This window comes from Osmerus mordax, chromosome 15 (genome assembly GCF_038355195.1).
Source record: "Osmerus mordax isolate fOsmMor3 chromosome 15, fOsmMor3.pri, whole genome shotgun sequence".
In the NCBI taxonomy this organism is placed as follows: domain Eukaryota; kingdom Metazoa; phylum Chordata; class Actinopteri; order Osmeriformes; family Osmeridae; genus Osmerus; species Osmerus mordax.
In genome coordinates, this window is record NC_090064.1 from 5,890,446 (window position 1) to 5,918,342 (window position 27,897).

The 27,897-nt window shown below is 47.2% G+C and overlaps 2 protein-coding genes across 5 annotated transcripts in view; one reads left to right on the top strand and one right to left on the bottom strand.

Moving 5' to 3' along the window:
• Positions 1-14,471, top strand: palmdb (palmdelphin b). Of its 3 annotated transcripts, none has more exons than XM_067251785.1 (9): positions 1-187; positions 6,615-6,665; positions 7,895-7,975; positions 8,200-8,330; positions 10,036-10,150; positions 10,604-10,628; positions 10,824-10,940; positions 11,298-12,647; positions 13,992-14,471. In XM_067251785.1, exons 2-9 carry the CDS (start codon positions 6,621-6,623, stop codon positions 14,030-14,032), a joined length of 1,905 nt encoding a protein of 634 aa, XP_067107886.1. In that variant the 5' UTR covers positions 1-187; positions 6,615-6,620; the 3' UTR covers positions 14,033-14,471. The 3 variants fall into 3 exon arrangements, with proteins under 3 accessions (XP_067107886.1, XP_067107885.1, XP_067107884.1); XM_067251784.1 differs by lacking the exon at positions 13,992-14,471 and adding an exon at positions 13,049-13,255; XM_067251783.1 differs by lacking the exon at positions 13,992-14,471 and having other exon boundaries at positions 11,298-13,116.
• A 9,395-nt stretch (positions 14,472-23,866) lies between these two features.
• The window catches only part of frrs1b (ferric-chelate reductase 1b), an 8,022-nt gene continuing 3,991 nt past the window's right edge, over positions 23,867-27,897 (bottom strand). The window contains exons 11-15 of one of the 2 annotated variants that reach the window (XM_067251200.1): positions 26,982-27,079; positions 26,778-26,836; positions 26,533-26,676; positions 24,090-24,172; positions 23,867-23,979 (exon numbers count right to left, since the gene is read on the bottom strand). In XM_067251200.1, the coding sequence (XP_067107301.1) occupies positions 23,887-23,979; positions 24,090-24,172; positions 26,533-26,676; positions 26,778-26,836; positions 26,982-27,079 (477 nt within the window). In that variant the 3' untranslated portion in view covers positions 23,867-23,886. The remainder of the gene's footprint in view (positions 23,980-24,089; positions 24,173-26,532; positions 26,677-26,777; positions 26,837-26,981; positions 27,080-27,897) is intronic. The other variant, XM_067251201.1, reaches the window with a different exon arrangement.

The window sequence follows — 27,897 nt, forward strand, 5'->3', positions numbered from 1 at the left end:
CCCCGTCTCAACCCCTCGTCCACCAGCACGGCTTGTATCAGTAATGCTGGATTCCGCCGCAACGCTCCTGAGAGCGAGCGTCCTCCACTGCTGAGCCGCTCACACACGCTCTCTCTCACACACACACACACGCTCACACGGCCACACGCACACACACGCTTCGCAACTCCTGACAGATACACGACTGGTGAGTACACTATCCTCCAGTATGTCTGTATACAACTCTGCTGTGTCTGCCAATCTGTCCTTACCTTTCTTTTGTTTCCGCATGTCTGTTCAAATCTTGATGTACATCCATGTTCATTTGTGAGGTGGATGTGTAAAATAAGCTTCATGAACTGTGAAACAGCGCTCATCCTGTACGGTACAGCCACCTCTTAGTTACAGCCAGCCTGCTAGTTGAGAGGAAAGTCTCTTACACTTATTACACAAGTATCATGTAACAAAATGCAACTTCACGTGCAATGTTTATGCTCATATTTACCTGATGGGTCAAGGCAATTGTTTTGTGTTCTGTGTAGTGGAGTCTATGAAGAGTGTGTGTGTGTCGGGAGGGGGGGGGGGGGGGGGGGGGGGGGTCTTTTAGTTCTGTAATCTTTTAATTCCTCTAAAGCTCTCGGCTTTCCCCCCAGGGCGCTAGCCCCGGGGGGTCTCCACGGCTCAGGACGGCAGATTTAAGGCGTCCGCCGTTAACGCTCACTTTCACTGTGACACCGGGAGTTGTTAGCAGGGAGTGAAAGTGTGTGTGTGTAAGGGGGGGGGGGGGGGGGGGGCGGGGGTTGACTTTAGTAGGTTAAAAGCTTGTGCATTTACTACACTTCTGTGTGACGATGAGTACGTCGGCTAATATTTGGTGGCGGTCGCTTTAAATCGACACAAAATAGTCTTTGCAATTATGTACCCCCCCCCACACACACAAACAGACATTAAGCACTCATGACCCCTCAACCCACACACACACACACCGAAACAGTGGGCTCTACTTACGGTGACGTTCCTCTCTCTGGCCTCTCCTCCCACACACATCTCCATTTGAACAGCCGGCTCTTTGGTTGTGAAGCGCAGGGGAGGGCTACATGCTAATAGCACTGAATGGCATGCTCTCATCAGGATGCACCAGACTTGCAGATGCCTTCCTGAGACTTCCTCTTCCAAGTCTGGTTCTCATCAGTACTGTACGTCTGCAGGCAGGGGATGAATTCTAATTACTGTCGTGAATGTCTGCAGTTTCCATCAATGGAATCAAGCTTGGTTTGATTTCATTTGAATTTATTTATGGCTGGTAGTCAATCTCGTTGCATTTTTCTAACCTTTATTTAACCATGAAAGGCTCATTGAGGTTTGAAATCTATTTTAAAATATCCTGGCGCAGACATTATACTTTTACAGATCCCATGAAAAACTGCAAGTTAGGTAGTAACAATGTAAAACGTAGACATCCTGTAGCATTGTGATCATACACAAACCCCCAAAATTATGAGAAGCACATGAAGTGCACAAATACTCGTGTTTCCATGAAGGAAATACAGTTGATGAAGCACATGAAGTGCACAAATACTCGTGTTTCCATGAAGGAAATACAGTTGATGAAGAATGTTTTCTGGGTTTAAAAAATGTGAAAGCACTGTGTGAGGTACACATGGTGTTCTAGACTATGAATACTTCACGTTTGTGTGTCCCCCTCTCGTTCAGACAGCAGATTGTCCTCTTAATCTGGGAGAGATCAGATTAAGCATGAGGGATTAGCAGGTGTGTTCACCTGAACTGAAGAGCCCTGTCTGTGATAGACCCACAGTGGACTGTCTGTCTCTCGACCTCTGTGTGTGTGTGTGTGTGTGTGTGTGTGTGTGTGTGTGTGTGTGTGTGTGTGTGTGTGTGTGTGTGTGTGTGTGTGTGTGTGTGTGTGTGTGTGTGTGTGTGTGTGTGAGAGAGAGAGAGAGAGAGAGAGAGAGAGAGAGAGAGAGAGAGAGAGAGAGAGAGAGAGAGAGAGAGCAAATAAAGTGTGTATGTGTGTATGAGAAATGCATGAGAGTGTGTGTGAGTGTGTGTGTGTGTGTGTGTGTGCGTGTGTGCATGCTTGTGTGTGTGTGTGTGTGTGTGTGTGTGTGTGTGTGTGCTTGTGGGTGGATCCCCACACACAGTATAGAGTACAGTAGTGTACAGTCGCCTATCTCTGACGTTACTTATGACCTTAGACCCTCTATGAACTACAGTACATCATAGAAGCTGCTATTGACACTGGCCAAACATGTTATGATTGCCTGAGACAGACAGTGGACCATGTCAGCCAGTAGCTACACTCCAGACAGCCCACTCCCATTGGCCTGTGCGTGTGATTGGCTGTGAGCCAGGTGTTTGACCAGGGAGCAGGGAGAGGTTAAGGATCACTCTGACTGTCGGTGGCATTTTGCTGAGTCTCTGTCCAGATGCCCTCTGGCCAACAGGCCTACGTCACCTGCTGGTAACCATCAGTTCAAAGGGCCCGACGACACACACACACACACACGTATACAGGCCAAGTGGCACACTTGCACACACACAAACCCACACACACATGGTCAAATGATTATCAACTCTCTCTCTCACACACACACTCACACACACACACTGGCAGACTAGTAGCCCAGCTGTAAGACTGATTTTTATTTTTAGCCAGGGTGGATCTGGGCTGACTGAGCTGTCAACAGGTGGGGAGGAGAGGAGAATTGAGGAAAGAAGAAGAGAGGAGAAAAGAATCGAGAAGAAGAGAGGAGAGGAATGGAGAGGAAAGGAGAAAGGAGACTGAGCCAGTGTGGGCTATTTGCAGCCTTCTCTCCCCGGTCTTGTCCTCCCTCCCTCCAGCAGGGATGTCCTGGCCTCAGAGATCTGCTGTGTCGAGTCACTGGGAGGAAGGTTGCACTGCAGGGAGCACACCAGTTCAACAGGGGCGAGGAGAGCTACGGCACCGGACACAGGACAGCAGTGTCCGGTCTCGGTGGCCTCGTAAACGTGTGTGTGTGTGTCGCTTCTGCTTGTGTACCTGTGGGTGTGTGTGAGCCTTTCTGATAGCGTACATGTTCCCTCGGCTGTGACTAACACCCCCCACCTCCTCAGCCCCCTCCCACTTCTTTCCATAGAGCACTGGGAAGAATTCAGTTATATAAACCCAATCCATACACGTTGTATAAGCCATGCATTCAAACTGATCTGACAGCACTGGAATGGGAAGCAATGTAAAATTAGAACTCGGTCGTATATATCGTGGATTATCGCATTAACGAACGTCCAACATCAAGCTTCACAACCACCGTTATGTTCCGCAACGCATAGATGTGTATGGCTATGAATACATGCAGTATGTAAATAGTCATACATTTTCACGCGTAAATACAGTCATATAACATTTCGAACACGATTATCCAGTTGAATGTACAGCATAGTTGGATACATTGTTCATGTTCACGGAACACGGCCGTATGTGATGGATCTTCAGACCATCTGTTAGAAGTGAGGTGATAATTGTGATTCCGTCTCACCGTTGAGTGAGGAAACGGTGGGCTTGTGTGTGGAGCACACACGTGAGGGCCCCGCCCGGGCTCTGTGCATGCTCTCTACGGTCATGACACATGCCTGTACACCCTTCCACACGCACGTCAATACACAGATACACCCCCTCGCTCTTTCTCACTCTCTGCTGCCTCGTTTTGGACTCCATCGCTCTCTCTCTCTCTTTCTCTCTCTCTCTCTCTCTCTCTCTCTCTCTCTCTCAGTTCATGGCAATCTCTGTCTTTCACATGCGCACACACACACACACACACGTATGGCATGTACATGTGGGCATGCCTGCATTGTTCCTCTGTGTATTGACTATGTAAAGTCAGCTGCCCTGTGTGTGTGTGTGTGTGTGTGTGTTTGGTTTCACAGAGGTAGCACCGAGGCCCAGGGATCAGACACACTGACATTTAAGGAGCCCAGGTGCTAATAACGATGTGAACATCGGCGCCACACAAATAAACGTCCCCGTCCGTTGACATGAGAGGTCACATTACCGCCCGTATATATTTGGAGTCGTGCTCTATTGTGACTTCAGCTCCCAGTCGAGCTAATTCCCTGTAAATGGAGACGTTTCTATAAGAGACTTACTTTATGCTGGGATGCAGGGCGAGGGGGGAAAAATAACATGAAAGACTGTCGCACCACAAGAGTAGGAACAGCATGCTATATGAGGAAAGTGGGCGCTAAATACTTTCAGACTTTCAGATGTAAAAGAAGGATGGATGGATGGACGGATGGACGGATGGACGGAGGGACGGATGGACGGATGGACGGAGGGACGGATGGACGGATGGACGGATGGACGGATGGACGGATGGACGGATGGATGGATGGAGGGAGGGAGGGAGGGAGGGAGGGAGGGATTGTGAAGTGAAAAAGAAGGCTGTGTAAATGGAGGATGGGATGGCATGTGGTTGACCAGTTTGTTCAGGTCTGTACGGCTCAGTGGGGAGAGCCTGAGCCATCTGTCCCCAAGACTGAGAGAGGCATTCTGCCGAAGACACACACACACACACACACCTTATAAATCACATCTCACATACCAGGGAGCTTTCATCGCTCAGTATGGGGTCCTCGCTTCGTGGCATCATGGGTGGCTATCGATATGCCTTGTGAAAAGTCCATTCGATTTTGGAATGCCTTGCTTTCCGTTTTGAGAATCTGTCAAGACGATTTGGGATGTGAGAAAAATGAATCAAATCATGTCCTTTAATTAATCATCATGAACACTGTTTGTTTGTAGTCTTCTGTATTTATGTAAAATCTCATTTAACTCTTGATGTAAATGATCCCATGGATGTAGGTACGAACAGCTGTGTCCACATTTGTCAGGAAATCAATGCCTTGCAGTATCACACAAGAGTCAAGCTCTATTTAAATTCCTCCTTGAGGACAGCGCGTCAACCATCTCTTGGTGACGTCATTTCTTTCATTCAGGCTCATTTTTAACTTGTCATTGTCTTTCAAGGACGGGAAATCTTTAGGGGTCCTGGCCCTCAGACAGGAAGAGGAGGGAAGTCAGTGCCTTGTGTATGTGTGTGGTGTATACATGTCTGTCTGTGTGTGTGTGTGTGGGGGGGGGGGGGGGGTATACATGTGTGTGTGTGGTATAAATGTGTGTGTGAGTTTGCTGTATAAATGTGTGTGTGTGTGGTATAAACGTGTGTGTGGGTGTGCTGTATAAATGTGTGTGTGGGTGTGCTGTATAAATGTGCGTGTGTGTGTGTGTGTGCGTCATAAATGTGTCGGGGCATGCAGATAGCAATAGGATCCTGTCCTGTTTCATAGCTCAGGGTTGTTATTTGAGTGGCCTCTGACCTTGGATCTGTGCCTCTGTGGATCTGTGCGAGGAGATATATTGTATATCCTGCCTCCTTAAGTGTTGACAAGAGAGGATGGGGAAGGAAGGAGGGAGGGAAAGTCCCCACACACTATTAATAACACATCAACATATAGTCACGTCATAAATAACCCGCTAACTGACAATCCAAGCTCATGACAGCATGCTGGTCGACTCATAATGATGAGAGCTAATATTTTACGGCTGCAATAAAGATGCGTGTATTCGTCCTGTGTTGGGAAGTTTAGTGTCTTGAACTAACATCACAGTGGCCGTTAGCACTATGGTTTCACATGGTTGGTATTTTTTGCGCGAGTTCAAAGTTTTTATTGGGCCCCACTCTTTTCAGAGTCCTGGCCCTTGCTTTCAGCCAATCATGTACAGTTTCAAGATCTTTGTTTTTCCAGCTCTGAGCATGTGTGTGTGTGTGCTTGTGTGACTTCAGTCTCTTGACCAGTTATTTACTGGGGGACATTAAAATGGACGACTGCAACAGTAGATTCCAGAACAACAGGCCAGAGCCGGTCTTTCTGTCTGAGCACCTGTCTGTCAGTTGGCCTGACTGGATACATCTATCGTGTGATGTGTCTCACAGACACGCTAGATATCTCAGCGGGACTCTATTAGGGACGAGCTGCCCCATCTTTAACCACCCCCTCCTGTTCCTCGCTCACACAGACACACACACACACACTCGTCTGTGTGTTTCCTTCTTAAGTGGCATCCTTCCCTTTTCCTTCTTCCTTCTCTCCGTCCTTCCCTTCTTTCATCCCGTTGGAAGACTTGCCCTCGCCGTAGATGCGTTCTGCTGTCGTCGTTCACAATTAGGACCTGGTTTCAAGATGTCTCTCTCTCTCTCTGCTCATCCTCTGCTGACTCCTCAGATCTGCCCTCCCTTTCCTGTCACTCTGTCACTCTGCTCCCACCAGACCAGCTCCCGTGTCCCCGGGCTGCCGCACACCACAACCCCCAGTTGTCTCTCTCTGTCGATCCATCAGCTTCTCTGGTTTTTCTCTCTCTCTCTCTCTCTCTCTCTCTCTCTCTCTCTCTCTCTCTCTCTCTCTCTCTCTCTCTCTCTCTCTCTCTCTCTCTCTCTCTCTCTCTCTCTCTCTCTCTCTCTCTCTCTCTCTCTCTCTCTCTCTCTCTCCTCTGTTTTTCTCTCACTCTCTTTGTCTCTAACACACACGCACACCCCTTTATTCATCCGTGTGGGGTTCCCTCTCTGCTCTCTGCGTTCCAGGTCAGCATGGAGGAAGCCGACCTGCTGAAGGAGAGGCTCCTGGCCATCACGGTAAGCATGCTAACAGCCTCGACCCCTCGGCGCCGCTCTCTGTCTGTCGGGTACGGTCTGTGGTGAGGTGGCCCCTGTGTTAAGCTTGGCAGGGCTCAGGACGGGGGAGGACATTCGGAGCTCTGGTTTGGGATGTGAAGCTCAACACCCAGTTAAGAGACGTGTGATTTCTAATATGATGTGGGCTCCGACACTGAGATCCCCTCTGGTCTGATCCATGTCCAACCCTCTTCTAGATCTCCCTGCCTGTGTCCTCGGGGGACCTGGCTTCACTGGTGTCAGTGTACCCGGCTCTGTTGAGCGTGAGGGCAGTCGGTGTGGAGTATGGGGGCAGTTGTTGTGTGGGGGGCTCACGACTAGGGGCTCAGTTTCATGACTAAGGGCCTAGAGAGACAGGGACTTAGGCAGCAAAGCTCAACATAGGCAACAATGACTGTTTTATGCATGTGCGCAAAGACACACATACACACCTGTACACATTCATGTGCACACCAACTTATGAGGGCAGAGTAGGGTGACTTTCTTAATGAAAGAAAACTCCCAATGTAATTGAAATTGAATTGATTGAAAGACTTTATTGTCAATGAATAGCTCCGCACACAACAAAATTAAGAGTGCCACTTCAGTTGGTGCATTATAGAAAGAAACAGCATAAAAACCAAAACAAAGATACTGTAAATAATGTCAATCACACAAGAAAACATTTCAGTATAAAAGTATAAAAGTATTGCACAAGAATATAACAGTATTCTTTCAACTAAAATAGAAGCGTATACATGTATCCTGGTGGAACATAACATGATGTCCGACTAACAGTGAACCAGGCTGAGAATATGTTGAAACAACAGGGAACATGAAGTCCAGGCCCAATTCTAATAATAAACAGAACCTGCTAAACTGTCACATTGGCCAGATGGACGACACACACACGATGGGTCTAGCTATGAGGTCATATCAGGTAACAGAAAGAATGACGATGCGTAGCATTCTCCACCCTGATTGGTCACGGTGGGTCTCTGGGACGGCCCATTGGATGATTTATGAGATCGCTTAATGGCTTTGTTCAGCAGCTGACAATTCAAAGTTGAGGATGTGAAAATGACAACAGGTGGAGTGTTTCTGGGGTACACTGACTGACATGGAAAAAATGAAGTGATTTGCTACAGAGGGGATAGATAAGGTCTTGAAACCGATCAATCTGTCTGACATCTGTTTCTTTTGTCTTAAAGGACAAGAGAAGAGTCCAGGAGGAAATCGCCAAGAAAAGGAGACAAATTGAAGAGGAGAAACTGAAACTCCAATACCTCAAGGTACAGCATCTCCCACACTAGGACCCCCTTCAAATTGCATGTGTTTCTATTCCAGAAATATATGACATATGACACATAACAAAAACAGCTTTTTGTTATGTGCAGGTTGTCATCTACTAAAAGCCCACACAGAAAAACAGAAAGCCTAGTCCATTGGCAGACATCCCTAGAACAAACTCTAACATCGAAAGGGGACCGTATTGACGTTCTCTCTGTCGGAACAGAAAAAGGCCCTGAGGGAGCAGTGGCTGATGGATGGGCTGAGCCCCCAGAACGAGGAGGAGCAGCAGGCCATCAAACAGCAGGCCCAGGACCACCAAGACCAGACTGTCCTGCTGCAGTCCAACATCGACAGGTAGGGCACTCTCTCTCTCTCTTTGTGTGTGTGTGTGTGGCCTTGTTTAACAATTCTTGCAGGGAACAGAAGTCACCTCAAGACAAATACGAGGAACGTTTGAACAGGTGGGGGACATTCATGGTCCTCACAAGTTCAGGTGTTGATTCCACGGTGTTTCCTGGTTAGTGATTGGGTTAGAATGAGTGGGAGGGCCAGAATGACTTTTAGGGTTTGGATTAGGAGTTGGGGATGGTTTTAGGGATGGAGTCGAGGTTAGAGTTGAGGTTAGCGGTTTGGGAAAACTGGATTTCGAAAGGAACGGAATTTCCACAAGAACAGTGTCAAAAACCTGTGTGATTAACAAGGAGGGGGGGGGGGGGGTTTGAGTACATTTGTGAGAAAGAGTGAGACAGAGATGGAGAGAGTGGGATTAAAGATGAATAGAAAGACTGAATGGAAGAAAGAACTGCAAAGAAAGATAGAAGGAATGCAAGTAAAGAAATAAGGAAGAGCGATAAAGGAACACGGAGAGTAAAGGAGGGAGGGAGCGTGCACAACAAATACACGTGTACCTCCATCCACACCAGCTCCACAGCAGCTTGCCCCTCACCCATCCATGGCTTTACCTTTGATACGGTAGACTGGGAAGCGCTTGGTGGATTACGCAGAGACACCTCACTGTGCCTAACCCCGCGCTGATGAGCTTTGTGTCTCAGACAGTTTACCCCCCCCCCCCCCACACACACACATTACGTAACCTGTGTTCTTAGCAGCAGACCGCTCCGCTCTGACCACTCACACTGCACGCGGCTCTGAGGCCTCTCTCTCCCTCCCTCTCTTTCTCTCTCACACACGCACACACACACACACATACATACACTGGAACACGTGGTTGATTTGTGTTTTTATTCATCTTTTTTTCCCACTTATGGGACAATAAGAATTATTCAATTTAATTCAAAACTTTATTTCAGACTCACAAGAGGGTCCATCGCAAGAAAAAGACAAACAAGACATACAGGACAAAACCACAACAACTCAAATTAAAAAAACTGTTCATATCTCGCCAGTGTTTACTGAGAATACCAAAAGCAGCTCTTTCTAGGGCTGGTTAAGCTCTCCATTACTTTGGCCTAGTGTAAAAAAAATGTGTTTAATCATAACTCCATGGACAATTGAAATAAACATGCAGGTTTATTATCAATGGAAGGCATCTCAAGATGCTACTTGGATTCGCCAGGTTAACACAGTCATATGCTGTATAAAATCACCATGCTCCTACCTTGACGACAACAAGTGGCAGTCACCCATAATCCGTTCATGCTATGCTATAGCATTATTCCAACACATACATGTGTCCAAATGTGTACCACAAAGTCTACATTTGTTTTGAAAGGAAGATTATGGCCTTGAAAGGGAGAGCTGATCTTCAGCGACCTGTCTGATTAACTTCCCTGATAGCTGCCAGCCCTCGCTGGAGGATTCAGACAAACATAACCCTCCCCTTAACCAAGACCATAACACTGCTTTCTAGAACACCGTCTGAAGGGCCAAAAAATTGAGATAGGGATCCTAGGAATGTGAAGGTTTTCTGAGTTCTGAAGCATGTTCTAGCGACCTGCGTATGTAGGCCTGAAGGAAGCGCACAGGAACACATACGGGGCCGTACGTGCTGGGTGACCATGTGACCATGTGACCATGTGACCATGTCTTCTGTGGACAGAATGGAGGAGGAGATCGAGAGCCTGGAGACCCAGGAGCTGAGCATCTCGGCCAACGAGGAGGTGATCCTGAGGAGGCTGAAGGAGGTGGAGAAGACGCCGGAAGACATCATCAAGGTAGCGCTCCGGCACTCTCTGTCTCTCTGTGTGGAACGGCCCTGTTTCGCCGTGTGTTGATTGCCGGCGGTCGACGGAAGAGGGGAGGGTGGTGGGGGAAGGGGCATGAATCTGCGATAGGTGAACCAATTGCTGCTGTCGCCTGCTGTGTGGGTGCATGCATGCACGGATTGGTTTGAGGTCCTGGTTAGGGGAGGTCTCCTCTACATGCTGTGAGGTGAGGGAAGGGTTCTCTAATGGATCGCTCAGGGTGTCAGAAGCAGGTTCTGAAACACTTCGCCTGGGTTTCTGGTTCACCGCGTGCTGTCTGACTTTAACAAGATCACCGAATACTCAAACGTTTGACAGTAATCGCTTTGCTGTGCCTCATCCTAACCTTCTTACTTTTTGGTCTTGATCAATTCTCTCAACTACTCTTTCTCTCATTTTTTGAACAACTGTATCTTCACACAGGAACTAAATGCGGAATACCAGACAGGTACATATTTCCATTCCTTAAGGCCTTTTTACATAATGAAGGGTCATGTAAAGAGTTGTTAGAATGTTAGAGCTTTAATTGTGTGTATTCTAACAAATTAGGTGTTTCTAAGACACATTCTAATATATTCTAATATCCATCAATAAGAATGAAGACAAACTACTTCACACTTGGCCGTTTGTTTGTCTTTCACAGATCCAATCCAATACATGTATTCACCCATCTCAGACTTGTCCCAGTTTTATGAATCTCTGCCACAGAAGGACCCTAGTCCCAAACCACAGCCTGACAGAGATGAGGAGCCAAAGAAAGGTATCAACCGTACCTCATGAGCCATCTAACAATATAACATGCAAGTGGACTTCAGGTCATATCTATTCTGTCAGTTTAGCACAGATGGGCATTGTTCGGAATATTTCCGTGAAATATTTCAGGTAAAAGTCGAGAGAGAAAGTCATTCAAAGTTTCTGATTCACCACTGTCACACTTTGTGAGTGATTGCGCTTTCCGCTGTTCCAATTATACAAATTCAAAAGCTATAATTTCCTCTTCTCAAGCTGTAGAAAATGGAATGGGCTATTTGAGAAACACATTGCCTTTTGATTTAGACCAAACGAGAAATGAAGGCGTGCTTTCACCGTCCTCCTCTTTCCTCCTCTCCGCCCGTAGCCATGTTTGCCATGGAGATCAGCGTCGAGAGGGATCACCGAACAGGTGAGAGCCAGGTGGTCTCCACGGCCACCCTCACGCCCCAGGAGTTCCAGCAGCGGGGCGTCAAGGTGTTCGACGACGGCAGGAAGTCCGTCTACGCTCTGCCCTCCGAGGGCAGCGAGGCCCGCAACGGTGTGGGGGAGCTCAGCCACCTGGAGGTGGACGAGCTGCTACGCCAGGCCACAGAGGGGAAGGTTCCCAGTGAGGTCCAGTACCACCAGCCCGTCTATGCCGCCCCGTACCCGGCCAGCAGGCCCGACACCCCCAAGAGGCCCGATGAGGTGCAGCTCAGCCCCGGGTCAAATGGGCACCGGACTCCTAACAAGACCCCCGGCCCAAGCCCTCTTCAGGAGGATCCTTCAGCCAGGGATGGTGCTCCAAATTGGGGAGAGGGAAGACAGACACCTCGCAAGACCCCCATACCCAGCCCAAGACCCTTCCAGCCAGAAATCATACCCAGGGACGGAGCTCAAACTTGGGCAGAAGGAAGACAGACACCATGCAAGACACCCACTCCCAGCCCTAGCCCCTTCCAGCTAGACATCATGTCCAGTGAACAAGCTCAAAATTGGGAAGAAGGTCTCGGGGCTCCCAGTAAGACCCCCAGCCCCTTCCAGCTGGACACCACACCCAGAGATGGAGCTCGGAGTTGGGGAGAGAAAACTCAGCAGTCCCAGTCTCACATTCCAAACATCCACACCCCAGCTTCCCAGCACCTGCCTCACCCTGGAGGTCACCAGGAGATCAGGACTGGACAGGGGAACGGTCTCAGTAACGGAGGTGGATCAGGTACGGGCCCGAACCGGCTCCAACCATCCACCTTCTCTTCAGCCCAGAGGTGTGGAGAGTCACCTTGCCCTGTACCTCTGATTGAGGGCACGGCGCAGGAGCACAGGCGACAGTCGCCGTTCTACCTCGACGACGAGTCCGCCCTCAACGTCGTCAACACCCTGCCTCCAGACCTGGCCTCCGAACCCGTCACCATGATCTTCATGGGCTACCAGACGGCGGAGGACGAGGAGGACGAGGAAGACGTCCAGGCCGAGCTGGTCGTCATTGGCAACGACGACGACGACCCCGACAGCAAGGATTCCTTCATCTCGTACCACCCCGAGGGCTACCGAAGTCAGATCTTCCAGCCCCGCCTGACAGCCAAAGCCTCCAGTCTCGCGGGATATCCGGAAGATTCCGACAACTCGGACGATCTCCAGCTTCACCGGCCCACGTTCAGCCACAAACCGATCAAGCGCAGCCCCTGCCTCGACCGACAGGCGGACAGGGAGGGGAACGCGGTCTCCGCCACCGCAGGTATCAACGACAGCATCAAAAAGCAACGGCGATCTTACAGATCCTCTCACTATGTCTCTCTATCGCTCCCTCTCTCTTTCTCCCTTTCATCCAGCATTGACTGGGCCTCTTGTTTTCGCTAACTTCCTAGCATATTCGTTCTGATCTTTCGGGCTTTGAAGATCCTACACTGCTGTGTGTCTCTGCCTGGCCTACTCACAATCTCTGCTTAGGATGGTCAATCTTTACCGCTTCTTGCTAACCTTCTGCTCAACATACAGTCATAGAACACAAAAATACTCATATGACCTCAACGTAAACAGACTTTGCCAACCAAGATTCTTATCATATAATTATATGAAAAGAAACTTCCAGCAGAAATGAGTTGTGACATGACCGTTCATCTGCTTTGTGTTTATTAGAGACTTCAGCGCCATCTAGTGTTGCTGACTTGGTGTTTGAAGGAAAACCAAAAATCATGCAGCTGCTTTCTATGAGATACACCTCAGTCGGCAAATGAGATGCTTTATCTTGTTACTGAATTGTATTTGAGATGAATGTTTATCATTAATGCCAATGGTAAACATTGTTCAATGCTAACTGTACGGTATTTCTTTATATATACTCAAAATGCATTAAAAGAACTTTGTCATAACAATAATAACAACGGGTGTTCTTTTTTCTTTCATGAAATTTGAAATTCTTTCATGAAACACTGTTATCAACCACACCCTTTAATCCTTCAAGTTCCTTTACTTGCACCAAGTGTACTAAAACAGTTTTAACACTGACTGCCATCAACAAAACCATAACCTTTTTTACTTGATGTCGAATAAGTGTAATTAGTCGAACCATTTTAAATGTAATACATTCTCATTTGGATCATAATTGAAACATGTCCTTCTCAACCATTCCTTCATGATCCAGCCTCTGGGTTGCTACGGCACTGAGAGGAAGAGCGAGGTGTTCAGACAACACGTGGGCTCACTGGCTGTGTCTGTTGTGAAGCGCTTGTCCTTGAGTGCTTTATTTTTCACCAAGCAATCTCACAGGCATCTGAACAGAGCCAGCAGAAACCAAAGTGGCCTCTTCAGCATATATGCTTGAGAAACCGTTGCATAAGCTCCTGTCTTGCATTATATAAGATTTAACATTTCTGATCGTACGTACATTCTGAGAAACGTTATTATTGTCAGATATAGCTGTTCCAAGCAAAACGCAAATCGGTAAAAACACCGGGGCATTTGATATGTGTGAAAAACAAGTGTATTAGAAGATTTTAAACAAGAGAGCAGAAAAGCATCAGTTGGAAGATGGACTTGTCAAGTAAAACACTGAATCGTTCTCCATTTCTTTTCTCCACAGCTTTGGCAATGAGAATGGCAAAGCTAGGAGAAAAGGTGTAACCGTCAGAGTTTGAATCCGGTCCCTCCCCACCATTAATATTCCATGAAGAAAAAGGAACAGAGAATCCAATGGAACTGGGTCTTTTTCAACTTTGCACAAGAAAACAGGACTTATTAGACAGCCTTCGAAATTGAAATGTCAATGTGTCAAGATTTAAATCAAATATTTCCTTTATTAAGTTGGTGTTATTTTGGGAAATGAAGATATGTACATTGTCGCCATGTGTAGAGATGGCTGTGTGAGTTTTGATGCCAAAGTGTTTTTTCTGCCTCTTTTTGCTGCTTTCTGTACTTTAACAGCTAATGTAGTTAGGCTTATGTTACCCTTTGTTCTGTTTCATTAAAACAAGGTTTGGAAAACCAGGTAAATGATTCCTAAACATGAAGTGCCAACGGCCATATTGGTATTATTAGAAAATAAAATGAAATAAAATATGACTCGAAATTTTAAGCACATAACCAACAAATTCATTTGCAGTGTGTTTTTAAAGTGCTGTGCCAATATGTGAGTGAGAGTGTTTGAGAGAGAGAGAGAGAGAGAGAGAGAGAGAGAGAGAGAGAGAGAGAGAGAGAGTGGGGAGGTGGAGCAAAAAGGGAGAGAAAGGGAGAGAAAAGGAGAGAAAAGTAATTTTGCATCACTGCTCTGCTATTGGCTGCCCCCCACCCCCCTCAACTGCCCAACACACACCGACACACACACACAGACAGACACTCAGTGAGAAATCGAGAGCCACCAGCCTTTACACTGCTTCATCGCAGCCTCCAGCAGACTGCTCCGGCACATCACCATCAGGACCAGGCGCTGGGAGGTAGGTTCACACCAGCTATCAACTCACGTTAAGTTGGTCGAGGTTTCCCTGTCTCCAGGCTGTTGATGGATGTTAGGGATACTAGTGTGGGGTTTTTTCCGTCACGGACGTGTGCTGTGTTGTCTGCAGATGCAACTGAGAACTGATTGTTGTAACTGTCAAATGCATGCACTGTGGGTGCCTGGTGGGGTTGAAGAACAACAGGATGGATATTGATCGGAAGGTGACGGTTATTTGTCTAGGGTGTAAGCATGTGTATGTGTGCGTGTGTGTGTGTGAGAGAGAGAGAGAGAGAGAGAGAGAGAGAGAGAGAGAGAGAGAGAGAGAGAGAGAGAGAGAGAGAGAGAGAGAGCGAGAGAGAGAGAGATTATTAAAAATGTCTTCTGAATTAGATCGATGACATCTGCTTCACTGTAAGTTCCAAGTTGCTACAGTACATACTTATATTGTGATAGAAAGCAGTATTTCTGTTTTCTGCCTACATAATTGTTTTCCTATTTAGGTGACGTGTTGAATGGAAAACTTGAATTATAAATGATTGATTCTGATATAACCGAATATTGAGATTCTATAAAGGCAGAATAATAGCTTCCATAGAGTCATCCATTTATTCTATAAACATCTCATCTGAACCCTGTTTGTGAAAGTTCAAAGTGAGGGGACTATCTGGAATGTCGGAGTTAATGTGTGGTCGTGGGAGCTTTCACTAATTCTGAACAGAACATGGCAGGATTCCTAAAACATCTTACTGGAGTTTATCCGCAGATGTTTATGCTTGTTCAGACGTAGGCAGGTGTTAAGCTAAAGCAGAGAGAGAGAGAGAGAGAGAAAGAGACAGAAAAAAGAGCGGGAGATAGAGAAAAAAGCTGGAGGGTGTGTGTAAGAGAGAGAGAGAGAGAGAGAGAGAGAGAGAGAGAGAGAGAGAGAGAGAGAGAGAGAGAGAGAGAGAGAGAGAGAGAGAGAGAGAGAGAGAGAAAAGAGAGAGAGAAAAGAGAGAGAGAAAAGAGAGAGAAAACGAAAGAGAGAGATAATTATCTACTTCAATATACAGATGGCTGATGAAGAGGACTCAATCTCCTTCCTCTTCTCACAGGCGTCAGTGGGGAAAGGCCAGGCAAAGGCTAGGGCTCTCCAAAAACCACAGAAACTAATTCCTCCTCCATCTCTCAAGTGCTGTCACAAAGAGTAGTGATAATGACCAAAGATATATATAGCTACATTTGGATAATCTGGCAATTACATTACAGCATTGTATGATGGCTACTAATTAACAACGTATTGATCCCATTCTCTTCTCAGAGGGCTCCCCCATGCACACGTGCCTCTATTGAAGGCATGCGTGTTCCTTGCCATTATGTCTTCTATGTTAAAAAAAACCCTTTAAATTAATGCAGGCAAGGCAGGCAGGCAGGCCAGCTGTTGGCAGGCAGGCAAGCAGGCAGGCAAGCAGGCAAGCAGGCAGGCAAGCAGGCAGGCAGGCAGGCAGGCAGGCAGGCAGGCAGGCAGAGAGGCAAGTGTAACATCTCTGCCAGGCCTCCCGTAGTCACACTTGGACAATTGAATGTCAAATTTAAGTGCATTTTGCCTGTTGATTGTTTAGTGAATGGAGGACATAAGACCAAAACACTGCGAAAACCTCCTACATGTTCCGTCCGACTTACAGTCCATCTATCAATGAAGAATAACACGACAATCAATCCTTCATTGTTTTAGGGGATGGCCTGTGACCCAGGTCACCTATTGACAGCCCTGTAGCAGGAGACCTCTCTGCGGTTTCCATGGTCACACTGCCATGACCCAACACGTACACCAGTGGCTAGAAAACTCCCTGAGGGACACCAGTCTCTGCAGCAGGACTCATCTTAATGGCATTTCTGTCAATACATCCCTGCATCTCTTCATCATGGGTGCCATTTGACCTCCTAAAACTCCAGTGTGGGTATATCACCAAACAGCCTCATGCTGTGGACACTGTCTCTAAGAGGGGTCGGGGTGAGTGGACGGTTTTGGGTTCCTCATTGGGATGACTGTGTGGCTGGTCTGAAGATGATTTCTTTCTGGCGGATCTGCTTCAGGCTGCTGGTAGGTGACTGGACATGGAGAGACAGTTAATGTTACCATCTTCCTCCTCCTGTTCATGTATCTGTACATGACCAAGGAGCTACAAATCAGAAAAGAAATGCTCTTGAGTCTGGGCTTTAGTTAACGTTGCGATAATCGGAAACAGAAGTCAATATTTTAGGGAGTCGAACAAGCGAAACCAGTTTTCCCTTGAACTTTAAGTAAATATCGACTCCATACTTGTTTCTATTTATTCTTCATTCTGTTGACTTAATATGGAGACAGACTATCCCTTTAACACCTTTGTCTGCATGGCTCTTAATGCCTTTTTTTCTGATGCAAATGGCATTGACACTGCATTACTTACTTCACATTATTTAAGACTCGGGTGTGAGAGTCTGCGAGGAGGTGGACACTGCAACACTGGCTGAGATATGCACTAAGTGTTATGCCTACCAAGGGTTGCCATGGTAATCGGCAATGCTCAGTCTGTCATTCTCTCTGTGAAAGATTTCACAGACTTTTGTTGGGCTTTTTTTGTTGGGCTTGCAGGTACATAGCTGAGATTGGTTTTATGTGGTTAGGTTACGGAGCGGATTGACATTAGTCCAGAATCTGTTGTGTGAAATCTGTGTTTGTTACTGTAACTTTTGTGACTAATCAACATGAAACATACAGGATCATTGAATAAGAAAATAAGAGGAATAAGATACAACAATAAATCAAACAGCTTGCAATCTGCTGTACTGTTTCTATACAGATACTGTAGGTGTGGTGTTGAGAGGGAGAGAGAGAGAGAGAGAGAGAGAGAGAGAGAGAGAGAGAGAGAGAGAGAAAGAGATAAACAGTATTTTGTCTCTGTGAAATGGTGGTGTTGATTCAGCTAAGGTACAATATCGCACTGTCAACTGCCAAATTATTCAGCTGAAATTTCCCAAGACAGCCACGTCAACACTGTAGACAGGAGGAGCAATAAAACATTATTGCTGTGAGATCCGATCACCTGCAATATCAATTATTCCTTCGTGGAATATTTACAGGTACTGACTTTTTCAAGATACAGTATGTCTACGATGAGAGTAAAGGCTGAGGTACTGATATAAGATTGAACGACAGATAAATAACCTTTTCTGCCTTTTGGACATTGTCCTTCTTCGAGCTCTGGGCGCTGCCTCTGGTCACATTACAGGCTACAGTGGAACACAGCGGAATGTGCCTACAGAGAGAGGTCCTGTAGCCTGGACCTCTGTAGCCTGAGGTCCAGGCTACAGAGAGAGTCACAGGATGAGGATTACAGGGATTGGAGGTTGGCTGTCGTTACTGTGGAGTGTCAGCACCGCGGGCCTTTCTGTTAAAGCCCGCCCTGGGGTTGCTGATGAATCCCATGAGCTTTGAGAGTGAAAGTGCCCAAGGCCCGGGATCAGCATCGCTGCGGCACTTGGCAGGCTGGCACTGGTGACATCACTGTCGGAGAGGTCAACGGAAACCCGGCCAGGATGCGTGTGTTTTTGTGTGTGTGTGTGTGTGTGAGGGGGGGTCACCCCAAATGATGGACTCAAGCAGTTTCATTATTGGAATTCCATTCCTGGTGTTGTCCTACCAGTCAATCCTCATGACTGACAATTACTCACAAGGTATTGATATGTCAGTGTTGGCCAGTTTCAGCAGGGAGCAGCCGGCAGACGCGTATGGGGTGTGTTGTTTTTCCCTGGGCCCACCTCTCCTGACTCCCTCTCCATTCTCCAGAGTCCCTCTGGTGTGACACAGCTAATCGACTGCAGGGACACAGCGCGGCGTGTGGGCGACAGAGTCGGCCCCCGCAGTCTTACATAACGGAACATCTAATTCAGCTGGCTTTGCGCTCTGCCTCACTCCTCTGTTCATAACTCACTTTGCGGAATGATTCACATCAATAGTAAACAAACTACCTTCACTCCACACCCCCTCCCCCTTGGGTATTTCATCTGAAGCCTCTTGTCTCCCCTGGGCCTTTGGCTACAAAGAGTTGGAGGGCCCTTGATGGGAGACAGAAGTACCTTTAGGATATAATGCTGGACTGGCTTTTGTGCCAGCTATTAGAAGTCAGATGAATAGTATTTACACTGGGATAAACAGGTATTGTGGGCTGTGTCATCGTGTTTACAACATTGTTGTCATCCAAGATATTACGTGATTAATTAGCACATTTAACACGGTATGCAGTTTAGTTATACGGTGCAATTTAACCTATCCTAGAGAATGGGTGGAGCGCAACAGCTCTGTGTGCGTGAATTAAAACCTTTGTTGGGTGTTGTAGCAGGTGAAACCCACGACAACACATCAGCAGTCAGATTACAACAGAAAGTATGTTCTGAGGTGAGGTGCATGGTTGGGAGGTGTCTTGTAAAGAATGTTTGTTAAGGGATTTACAGCTCACTGGGGAAATAAAGGGGGAGAAAAATAAACATTCACAACGGCCGATAATTCTGAGGTAAAAGAGGCAGCCACAAATGTAAAGCCAAGCTGTCAAACCGTGTCGAAGTTAGACAGAGAGAGAGAGGCAAATTATTTTCATTTCCAAAATGCGATCCTGCCTTCAGCAGGGAATAGGCTAACAGGCCCCAGTCTCCCTCTCTGACGAAGGAATTATTAATTCCCTTCTTCCCTTTTCAGAGAGCTACGGCTGTGGTGAGAGGCACGGACGAAAGCGGAGCGAGAGAAAGCTGCAGTAGCCCTGAGAATCTCAATCCAAACAAACCCAGATCCGACGCAGAGTTAGTTGCCATGGAGACGAGCGAACAACCTGAGGTGGCCAAGGTAACAGACTGCGAAGAGGAACTGGCCTTGAGTGAATCACCTGAAAAACACAGTGCAGAAGACGAACAGGTTGGCCCCGACGCCGACTGCCTGGATTCCCAAGGAAAAAAGGCCACGCTCCACATCCTGAAAGAGCTGCCGACCAGTTCTTTCGAGATAGAGGAGCTGGAAGGCCTGGGGAACGGCCACAGACCCTGTCAGAGAGAAGCCCTGATCCTCGACACGGGGCGCGAAGAACTCAACAGGAACGAATCCATCAACTCGTCCGTCTCTGACACGCTGTCCAGCGCCGACAGCGTGTACGAAAACGAGGCTCATCGCAAGAGGCAGGACACCCAGGAACAGGACCAGGTGGACGAGCCCCTGGACAGCCCTGAGGAAGACACGACCAGCGTCCATACCGCCGAGCCCTACGTGTGTGAGGACGACGCCTGCGACCCTATGGGCGAGGACGTCCCAGAGGAGTCCATCCTGGAGCAGTACATCCGAGAGGAGGCCTTGTCCGACGTCTCCAACGAGGAGTACCCAGAAGAGCTGGACGAGTGTCTGAGAGTGGAGATCGCCGCCGCCTCGTCCGACAGCGACGGCGACGACAAATGGCGGGCCATCTTCTCCTCGTCCATAAACAGGGAGGACGATGACTCGTACTTGGACGGCTTGCAGCTCAGCGCGCAAGAGCTGTTTGTCCAGAAGGTGGAGGTGAACAACATGCAAAACCACGCCGACGGCTACCCGGGAGATGAGGACCCGGAAACCGATCAGGAAGAGGGTGGAGTCGTAGTAGAGCAACCAGACGACGTCAATTACAACGGGACCCCTACGCAGGAAGTGATCTTTGACGCGTTGACCCTCCACAACCTATCGCAGAACGCAGACAGCGACGAGGAGGAAAAGCCCAATAACACGCACCCACATCCCCACCACACCACCGGCGACCCCAACAAGAAAATGCCCAAGGATTTCTGCGTGATCCAAGAGACCAAGAGCGAGAACGTCAGCACGGAGCATGTGGACTTCCAGCTGGCCCGTAGGCAGTGGCTCGAGATGGAAGAGCAGACCAAGAACCAAGTCCTCTCACCCACCAGCAAGACCCCCACCTTCCATGGCAGCCACAGCTTCATGTACACCCCAGTAAGGAACATTGACAGGCCCAAAAAGGACCCTAGTCTGGAGAACCTACCCCTGCTAGGGGACTACCCTCACACCCAGTTCAGCCCCTGCTCTGAAGACTCTGGCCTGGATGACTCCAGCTACAGGTCTCCCTACGATGACCCAGAGACCCCCATGGAAAAGGAGATACGCCTGGCCATGGAGAGGGAGGAGAGCTTCCGGAAGGAGCGGGGCTTCTCCAAGACGTTCAGAACCACGGAATCGCCGCAGGTGAGGATCCCCAAATCCCCCAGCGCCCCCCTGACGCCATCCTTCATCATCACCTCCTCGCCGGCGAAGGCGCCGCTCGACGACATGGCGGGGAGCAACGTCGTCATCCTGGAGCCTGGCGATGACGACTATCCAGCGAGCCCGCGGCATGGCGGCAGCGCTCGTACCCTCTCGGCCCGCACGGGCGAATGGCGTTCGGATGAGAGTCACAGCTCCAGCTCTAACCTCATCATCCTGGAGACGTCCAAGCTGATCGTGCGCAGCGCCTCCGAGTTCTGCCTGAACAAGGCCGGCGGCGAGGAGCAGCCGCAGGAGAAGGGCTTCCTGCAGAACCCCTTCTTCAAGCTGCGCTCGCGGTCCACGCTGTCGCTGGTGGACGAGGAGATCAAGATGGTGAAGCAGAGAGAGGAAGAGCTGAGGAGAGAGAGGGCTGGCATGTACACCAAAACAGGCTTGGTCACCCCCAATATGATGGACAGCTTGTCATTTGAAAACTCAAGTGAGCCCACACACAAAACCTTTCTCACCAAACCCCATAATGACCTCAAATATAATATATGATTAACAATTTGACGTTTTAGTTGAGATAGGCCTATTCATGTCCAACACCTCACCTGCACTTTGTATGTTTATTTTAGCCAGCGTGTGGAAATTCATGTTTCTCTTGTTTCAGTTGATGTTCCTATGAAGTGCAAGTCCTCTCCATCGTCACCGATGAAAACACCATACAAGATGGATCGCTCCGCGCTCTCCTGTGATCACAGAGTAAGTTGTATCTCTAATAAACACTGGAAGTGTCAGGGTCCGATTATGTCAGCCATATGGAAGAATTTGGAAGAATTTGAGGTTGAAGTGGTCTCCAACTTGGTTCATTCGGCCATGTTCCATCGCAAAGCCAAGGTGGTTAACACGTTTCTCTCTCAGTTTCCAGAGGTGTACACCGGCGGACGGCGCAAGAGCGCCATGGCACTGCGCTGGGAGGCCGGGGAGTTCGCAAACAATGACGACTGAACACCAATAGAATGCAGCTGATCCTTATGAAAACACGTTCTTGTCCAATTTCAGCTGTTTTACCAGATCTCAATGCTGTGCTATAAACTCCAGTTTGTTTCTTGTCGCAACATGCTGTTTCATCGCTCGCTGCTTCTGTGTTGTTGATGAGCCTCTGGATAGAGAGAGAGAGACAGACTAATGGGCAACGTTTATTGACGGGACTATAGATCATGTATAGACACTCTAGCTATCAGCAAAGTGAACTGAAACTCTGTTGTTATGCAACAGCAAGATATGGTAAGTGGAGTTTGTAAGTTTTTATTGATAGTTGAGCGTCTATATATTTTCTATAGAGGGGACCTCTTTTTAAAGTGACTATTGCAGTGTATGTTTACCAAGATGCCTATGTAATCTGAATGTAAAGTTTAGTCCACAGTTGCGAACGTTTTCTGACATTTCCATGTAAAGCAAATCTGAAAACATATTTTAATGTATTGTCTCGCTAAAGACTCTATTTATTGTATTTTCGTACTGTGTATTCCTCTGAAACAAATGATGTGGTTTCCAGACAATCTTGTAGAATTGTGCCAGGCCTGCATATTTTCAACACAATACAATAAAAAGATACAGTATAGCCAGGTACGATACAGAAAATTGATTTTTAACCAGTATTGACGTCTGTTATTGATTTGTTTTTCTTGTCTTAAAAACACTATATAAAGGCACTATTGGGACTTTCTGTATACCAAACTCAAGCAGGGGCATCTCTGCAAAGCACCAGACTGATCAGCTGGTCTACCTCAAAAAATCCATAATCAAATATGTTCCAGTTAATATCAGAAGTTCTTTTTCAAAGAAGGAAATACTGACTCCTGTTCATTTTATTCACATTTCTCAAAGCTGCTTCCGCCATTGTTTTTCCATTTCATACAATATGTTTGTAAGCTTAATTGTTCTTGTCCCAGTTTAGAGGTCACCAGAGTTGCTTGCTTACATTGGATCACTCTGTATGAGAGAAGCACTGTGTCTGGCCTTTTTAGGATTCTCTTCTGCAGGTGAATTCCTTTGCATTCTCAGTGTATAAGAGGATATAGTGCAACAATAAATATGTATGACCAATTCCCTTTACGCTTCATCAATAACATTTTATTGACCATTACACACACACACACACACACACACAAACACAAAAAGTGATCCAGTGCTCTAATCAGAAGAAAATTCCCACAAATGGCTGAAGGCACTTGCAGTCACAGTGGTGACATACCGAGGCAATCTAAAGAGCACAATTAGCATACGTACTTTTGAATGTAATTGGCTGGAACGAGTTGTCGCTTCAGCAAAAAGCACAGAAGAAACACTAATGAGCAGCACTATGTAGGATAACAGCAGAAAGCCCAGTCCTTTTCTGCGAGGCGAGCTGAGGGAAGTATTCAGCGACACACAGTGAAACTGCAATACGTACAGCATCAACATGGTTGTGCCTAATCAAGCCCCTTTCAATACAAAATAACTAACGTTTTGATTTGAGTTGTTCACATGTAATATGTGGTATTGATTCAAACGAGCTGGAGAAATCAACAATAAATCACAGCAGAAGTGTGTTTTTGAACAGAGACTTTTGGCCCAGTGTGCGTTCCTTAAAATGATTTTTAAACAAATCATTCAAAATCTGACAATGTCAGAGGCAGTGCCGTGCTAAATAGCACCATTTTGGCTTGTGTGGAAAAATTGACAAACAATTCTGGTACACAAATTACGTACCTGCAATCACAATAAATTAGAATACTTATAAGAAAACTTTTACATTTCTAGTTACACATTTGCAATAGTGCTTAGAATGATAGCCAGGAATGTGACATTTCCCAAAAGGAACACGGCCAGGACGATCTTCTTATATGGAGTCGGCTGAGAAGGATGAGAAAAAAGACAATCCCATTTTGAAAAGATGAGAGCGAAACAGAGCAGATCTAAATCTAGAAAGTCATCAGTCACTTCGATTTCCAGCTCAGTCTCACCTGTTTCTGCCTCTGCTCCTCCTCAACCTGAGTGACTAAGATCTCCTTATCCTCGGATTCTGTAAAATAGTGGAAACTGTGAACTGACAGAAAAATAGAAAGGTGATGTAGAGTAGAGCAGCGCCAAGTAGAGAAGAGTACATGTGATTATAGACCCTGTGGGGTATTAGTCAATCACAAGAACATCCTTTACAATTTTCAGAACATTCAGTCTGCAACATAAAAGACCAACGGCCAGAGATGACCTTTCACACCCGAATGGTATTAACGCCCACGCATTAAAGAAGTAGGTTTGTGTTTTTTCACTTCTGCTTTTAATGGAATTGACAATTAGATGTGCTTTGCCTCTGAGCAAAAAAAGGACATGAATCATTCAAATAGGCACACATTATTCTGTGTGTTCTTGTTCTGTTGTTTCTTGTTCTTCCAGGTTAAATTTAAGGTTTAATATCAAGTAGTCAGTCTTTTTTGGTACATGGTAATAGTGGTGTTGGTAAGGACATCTACTGTAAATGCTAGTGGGTTGTGCAGTGAACAACCATCCTAACCACCCGTGACGGGACTCGAACTCGGCACTACCGACTCCGCAAGCGCGACCACTACCAACTACTCCAATGAAAAGCTAGCGCTTCGCTGACTCGGGTGGTCTGTATATACAGTTAGGTCCATAAATATTTGGACATTGACACAATTTTCATCCTTTTGGCTCTGTATACCACCACAATGGACTTGAACAATCAAGGTGTGCTTTAAGTGCAGACTTTCAGCTTTAATTTCAGGGTATTTACATCCAAATCAGGTGAACGGTGTAGGAATTACAACACATTTTATATGTGCCCCCCCCCTTTTTAATAAAAATAATTGGACAAACTAACATAATCATAAATCTAATTGTCACTTTTAATACTTGGTTGCAAATCCTTTGCAGTCAATGACAGCCTGAAGTCTGGAACCCATAGACATCACCAGACGCTGGGTTTCGTCCCTGGTGATGCTCTGCCAGGCCTCTATTGCAACGGTCTTCAGTTCCTGCTTGTTCTTGGGGCATTTTCCCTTCAGTTTTGTCTTTAGCAAGTGAAATGCATGCTCAATTGGATTTAGGTCAGGTGATTGACTTGGCCATTGCAGAACATTACACTTCTTTGCCTTAAAAAACTCTTTGGTTGCTTTCGCAGTATGCTTCGGGTCATTGTCCATCTGCACTGTGAAGCGCCGTCCTATGAGTTCTGAAGCATTTGGCTGAATCTGAGCAGATAATATTGCCCGAAACACTTCAGAATTCATCCTACTGCTTTTGTCAGCAGTCACATCATCGATAAGTACAAGGGAACCAGTTCCATTGGCAGCCATACATGCCCACGCCATAACACTACCTCCACCATGCTTCACTGATGAGGTGGTATGCTTTGGATCATGAGCAGTTCCTTCCCTTCTCCATACTCTTCTCTTCCCATCATTCTGGTACAAGTTGATATTGGTCTCATCTGTCCATAGGATGTTGTTCCAGAACTGTACAGGCTCTTTTAGATGTTTTTTGGCAAACTCTAATCTGGTCTTCCTGTTTTTGAGACTCACCAATGGTTTACATCTTGTGGTGAACCCTCTGTATTTACTCTGGTGAAGTCTTCTCTTAATTGTTGACTTTGACACAGATACGCCTACCTCCTGGAGAGTGTTCTTGATCTGGCCAACTGTTGTGAAGGGGTTTTTCTTCACCAGGGAAAGAATTCTTCTGTCATCCACCACAGTTGTTTTCCGTGGTCTTCCGGGTCTTTTGGTGTTGCTGAGCTCACCAGTGCGTTCTTTCTTTTTAAGAATGTACCAAACAGTTGATTTGGCCACACTTAATGTTTTTGCTATCTCTCTGATATCTCTCTGGTTTGTTTTGATTTTACAGCCTAACGATGGCTTGCTTCACTGATGGTGACAGCTCTTTGGACTTGATATTGAGAGTTGACAGCAACAGATTCCAAACACAAATACCATACTTGAAATGAACTCTAGACCTTTTATCTGCTCCTTGTCAATGAAATAACAAACTCCCTTTATGAGGGAATAACATACACCTGGCCATGGAACAGCTGAGCAGCCAATTGTCCAATTACTTTTGGTCCCTTAAAAAGGGGGGGGCCACATAAAATGTATTGTAATTCCTACACCGTTCACCTGATTTGGATGTAAATACCCTGAAATTAAAGCTGAAAGTCTGCACTTAAAGCACATCTTGATTGTTTCATTTCAAATCCATTGTGGTGGTATACAGAGCCAAAATGATGAAAATTGTGTCAATGTCCAAATACTTATGGACCTAACTGTATACCTGAGGAGTGAGTTGAACTCATCTACATCGGCTACACTTGTATCTCAAACATGTTGCTGTCGCCCCCCTAAACGCCACGGCTACCAAAAGTTACATCCCGGCAAGAGAGGAGAGAGGCATCACCTGTGGCGAGCGATCTTCTAGTAAGGAGCTCCAGGAGCAGGTGGGTCACGACCAACCAGGCCACCCAGCCGGACAGCACGGCCGTGGGCCAGGGGCTGGGCAGGAGAAGGGCCTGCTGTTGGGGCCCCAGGAACATGGCTGCAACTACAGGAGACAGGAGTGTGAGGAAGGAGACTGGGGGTTCCTGTGTGACCGTCACCATCGTCACCACCTCCACCATCATCATCCGGATCATTCTCCCTTACCAGCCAGGACCTGGGCAGCGATGCCTGTCCCCAGATGCATCCAGTTGAAGATGTACCTCCTGAGGAACGAGAGAGATCGATTCAATGCATCGGGTCAATGGATACAGGCGCTGCACTGCCTGGACGTAATGTAGCGTATTGCTGGTTCATATCCCACTGTGGCCCACAAGCATGAACGGGCTGAGTAGAACCGGGGTCTCTTACCGTGAGGAGTCAGGGGCTGGTCTGATGAAGGCCACGGCGGGCTGGATCACGGACAACGCCATGACGGTACTGCCAAGGTAAGGGTGGGGGCCGGCATGCTGTGGGGGGTGGGGGGGGGCAGAGGGGGATGTTAGAACTAACCTTGAATAAACGTTCCCCTCACCATTCAACGACTATTATCAGTACTCGAAGGTTGAGGGGTCAAACATGTAGGGGGGGGGTGGAGGGGGGGTCTGTTGAGGTTTACATTTACATTTAGTCATTTAGCAGACGCTCTTATCCAGAGCGACTTACAGTAAGTACAGGGACATTCCCCCTGAGGCAAGTAGGGTGAAGTGCCTTGCCCAAGGACACAACGTCATTTGACATGGCCGGTAATCGAACTGGCAACCTTTAGATTACTAGCCCGATTCCCTAACCGCTCAGCCACCTGACGCAGAGGTTGATATTCAAGTACGACTCCAAGCAGAGCAGCGTTATCAGCGCTGACTAGACCTTCCTGTGATGTGTGATCCGAGAGCATTGTGGTTGCTGGGGTGCAGAGAGTACAGCTTCAAAAGTTGGTAATCTAGGTACATACGCACTCATAAAATATTCAACTCAGGTCTCTGTGCTCAGAGAAAGAGGGACCCCTAGTGGTCATTTCAAAGCATGGCTCAGAAAACAATAGTGAAGTCAACAGCACAGAGGGCATGAGACAGACACACAACAAAGGCTTCTCAGTGAGGTCAATGGGTCCAAGTCAAATTACCGTTCTTACTCCAGGTTCATAACTTCAGGAATGCAAGCCAGTGTTCCTGAAGTTGTGAGTCAGGCATGACAAATACTTTGGTGGATCACAGCCGTGCTCTACACCAACCCTCTCTCTCTCGGTGTGTGTTGGGCAGTTGAGGGGGGTGGGGGGCAGCCAATAGCA

What these genes read in the sequence shown, in the direction of transcription:
- palmdb (XM_067251783.1), top strand. Translation starts at nt 6,621, where the DNA reads ATGGAGGAAGCCGACCTGCTGAAGGAGAGGCTCCTGGCCATCACG. An exon ending in AGAGGCTCCTGGCCATCACG is followed by an intron (nt 6,666 to 7,894) that starts GTAAGCATGCTA and finishes TTTGTCTTAAAG; the next exon opens with GACAAGAGAAGAGTCCAGGA. An exon ending in TGAAACTCCAATACCTCAAG is followed by an intron (nt 7,976 to 8,199) that starts GTACAGCATCTC and finishes CTGTCGGAACAG; the next exon opens with AAAAAGGCCCTGAGGGAGCA.